The sequence below is a fragment of the Penaeus monodon genome, chromosome 29 (genome assembly GCF_015228065.2).
Source record: "Penaeus monodon isolate SGIC_2016 chromosome 29, NSTDA_Pmon_1, whole genome shotgun sequence".
NCBI lineage: Eukaryota > Metazoa > Arthropoda > Malacostraca > Decapoda > Penaeidae > Penaeus > Penaeus monodon.
The window spans coordinates 25,024,973-25,028,471 of record NC_051414.1 but is presented as its reverse complement, the minus strand read 5'-3'; the positions used below and the strand labels follow the sequence as shown (position 1 = coordinate 25,028,471).

Sequence of the window (3,499 nt, the reverse complement as noted above, 5' to 3'; positions counted from 1 at the left end):
GTAAGAGTCTTCTTGTAATTAAGATGTACTTGGAATAGAAACCGTAATCCATTTACATTTTACAGAAACGGAGGGCTTCAAGATTGACACAATGAGAACCTATCACGGTCTCTCACTCAAGAGTGTGACAGAAGGCAGTCAAAGCCACAAGATGGCACCACAGCCTGATCTAGCCCCTCAGAACAAGGTGAGATTTTGGGGAAATTTAGAATATAGTAATATCTGTAGTAAATTTCCTATGTCTGTTTATAAACAACTGTTTTCTTGTGTTTGAGTAGACTGAATGACTGAGTCAACCATTAATCAAAATGTACAAAAAAAAAATAATAATGATTTGAATATTTTCACAGACTGTTCCAGGTCAGCAGATGAAGAAACCTTCACGCACACCCATCATTATTGTGCCTAACTCCCCAACATCTCTCATCTCAATGTACAATGCTAAGGATCTTCTGCAAGATATGAAGTGAGTGACATATCCATATTTGGTGTTTTTTCTTTGATTCACTATTTGTGCTTATGACATTAAAGTAGTTTAGGCTGTTTCGAAATGGATCATATTTAAAACATTCCCCACAAAATATTTATTTTATGTTTTTTATTCATATATGAGACATTGAAGTAATTAGGCTAAGTTTTAAGATGGATCATCATATTAAAACATTGTCCAAGAAATTTTGATTTATATTCAAACCTTTTTCTCAGGTTTATAACCTCCCAGGAAAAAAGAGCTCAAGGTTGTAAGCGTGAGACAGAAATCCTCATCCAAAGGGCCAAGGATGGCGGCCTTACTGTTCCCTACCGTGTCACAGACAACCCCTCCAAGCTTAGCTATGCTGACTGGGACCGTGTAGTGGCAGTGTTTGCTATGGGTCCTGCTTGGCAATTCAAAGGCTGGCCCTATGATGGAAACCCTGTAGAAATCTTTAATAGAAGTAAGATCCTTTCTGTCTTGTCATTGGTATAGAATATATGAAGTAGAATATGTAATTCCCTTTCATATAGGTTATATTGCCATATATTCTGAGAAGTTATTAAAATGAACTGTGACAGTATAAGCAATTATAACTTTTTGCAGTAATACATGATAGGTACAAATATTCATTATTTAGTTCTTTTCTGTCATATATGTTTTATATTTGTTTAGCTTTTTTGGCAATTTTTCTGAACTTACCTAACTAGCAATGGACTTTACTTAAAAATGTAATGCTCATGGCAATGTTTATCCCATTACAGTTTGTGCTTTCCACATTAAGTATGAAGAAATGAAGTTAGACAACAACATTGCCAACTGGGCAGTCCACGTTCTCAATCTTAGTCGCATTCGTCGTCATTTGGACAGAGCAAGATTCCTTGAGTTCTGGGAGAAGTTAGACAGGTATGTACATTTTGTGAAGTAAGCCAGGAGAGTTTTTTCCCTTTGATAATGTGTGATCATTGGTTTCCACTTCCCTTGGTTACCTACCCCAGAACCTGAAGTTGAATAGAGTATGTTTTTAGTTTGCGACATATATTTTTTTGTCTTTATGTTAGGCTAGGAATAGGTTTTTAAAAAGTGCACTGTTTAACTTGAGTTATGCCCTAATAGTTGAATAATTTTTTTGTTTAGTTATTTTTTGATAGCAGATAATAAGCATATTGTATGTTTTGTAATAAACTTTTATTATTTTGTGGATATTACTAAAGTCTCATAGAACATGTATGCTAATACTTTTGTAGCTGACAGAGCTAGCTTTTTTAAATAATCACAAACATGAGATAATTCGGAGAGGGAACATAAATTACAACATTTACAAATTTACTTTGTGGAACATTCATAAGTGGTTCTTGAATAAATCTTGAACATTATGGAAACAATTTCTTGGATAGATATAGATTTTGATATCTTGAGATTCATTGACTTAAATTTTACACTCCCCCATATGGCTCAAGTATTAGTTAATAGTATTATACTGGTAAATAAAGGATATTACAAGAAATTTGTAATATTATTGGAAAAATACAGAATATTATGACCAATAAATAAATATTTTGAGATCTCTTTGACTTACATTTTATAATGTCACCTTCTGCTTCAAGTCTTGTCACTGATAAGATATCATGATAAGCACAGACTAAATGATTTTATGAGAAATATAGAATATTAATGATAAGCTTTAAATAAAACTTTTAAACTTTACTAATACAAACCTTTGTCTAAAAATGAGAAATGATGATGATAGAACAAGAATTAGGATTTAACCAGAACATATTAAAAAGTAATTTGGCTCATGCTTTAAAGTCAATGCAGTCAATAATCAAGGTCATTTGAGTGGTTGCTTACAATTATTATTCATGTTTTATCCCTTAGATTGTCGATAAATGCTTTCAAGAAAAGACAACCTTTAATGTAGTCAAAATGGTTCTCTGTAGGATATATGTTCTATTAGGAAGTTATTTTTGGGATTTAGATTTCCTAGGAATAGGTTAAGCCAGAAAAAGTGTTATGTTCTGTTCTGTTGATTAATTTTCCATTTTTGACTTCAAGGTTAACAGTGGCTTCATGCGTGACTGATTAAATTGACAAAAACTAATACTTCACCATCATCCTAGCACTGTCATGAGAGTTTTGATTGGCATACATAAGCTTAGCATGTATTTGTTGTTAACTACTGAGTTTTAAATGTGGTACATATCCTGCATATTATCCCAGTAGTGTTCGCATCCAGATTTTCAAGCTTCATTTGAATACTGTAGTGGCTGGGGACAAAGAAGAAGTGAGAGATAGATTTGCCCCAGTTTCCATAGGCATTTACACCCTTATGAAAAAGGCCATTCTGAATGAATACTTTGCAGTGGACAGTGAAGGACTTATGATTTTCTTGCTTGATTAGTACAAATTCAAAAACAAGGACATGGTAGTCTTCTATATCCATTACGATTTCTGACTTCTCTGTCAACATTAGTTGTTGATAGATGCTAAGTATTCTTTTCAGTGTTGGTTGCTCAACCATTTCCCACCACTGTGCTTTTGATGCTTGGCCCTTTTTGTGTTGTGATTAATTATGTGTTTTATATTGAAACTTTTGCAGATACATTTTGATGAAGAAACCTCACTTAAGGACATAAGGATTGGTGAGTGTGGAGGTACAGTTGAGGCCATTGCTTCACTCTTATTTTCGAATGTTCATTATGCAGGGCTTTAAACTGATTTAAGAGTTTGATACAAAAGAACTTTTGATGACTTTGATTTAGTTTTAAGAACTATTGTTTTTTGGTATGGAATAATGAGAAGTATTTAATTTTGATTCTGTATTATATATAGGATTATAAAGATAATCTTGGATAACTTGCAGTTAAGGTTTTACACTCACAATGATGATGATTTGTCACTGCTTATTGTGGAGGGGCTATAGCTTAACTGTAATAGACTGCTTCTGTTTTCATTCCCTCTTCTCAGTCTTCTTCATTTCACTCCTTTTCCTTCTCTTTGCTCTCCCCTTTCTCCCATTTCTTTTTT

General features: G+C 33.2%; 1 protein-coding gene across 3 annotated transcripts in view; it reads left to right on the top strand.

Annotated features, from left to right (window-relative positions):
* The window catches only part of LOC119592065 (parafibromin-like), a 15,041-nt gene that overhangs the window by 9,557 nt on the left and 1,985 nt on the right, over positions 1 to 3,499 (top strand). The window contains exons 7-11 of one of the 3 annotated variants that reach the window (XM_037940874.1): positions 66 to 187; positions 351 to 466; positions 706 to 935; positions 1,237 to 1,378; positions 3,072 to 3,114. In XM_037940874.1, coding sequence (XP_037796802.1) covers positions 66 to 187; positions 351 to 466; positions 706 to 935; positions 1,237 to 1,378; positions 3,072 to 3,108 — 647 coding nt within the window. In that variant the 3' untranslated portion in view covers positions 3,109 to 3,114. Of the gene's footprint in view, positions 1 to 65; positions 188 to 350; positions 467 to 705; positions 936 to 1,236; positions 1,379 to 3,071; positions 3,127 to 3,499 lie in introns of all 3 variants that reach the window. The other 2 variants (XM_037940875.1, XM_037940877.1) reach the window with 2 other exon arrangements.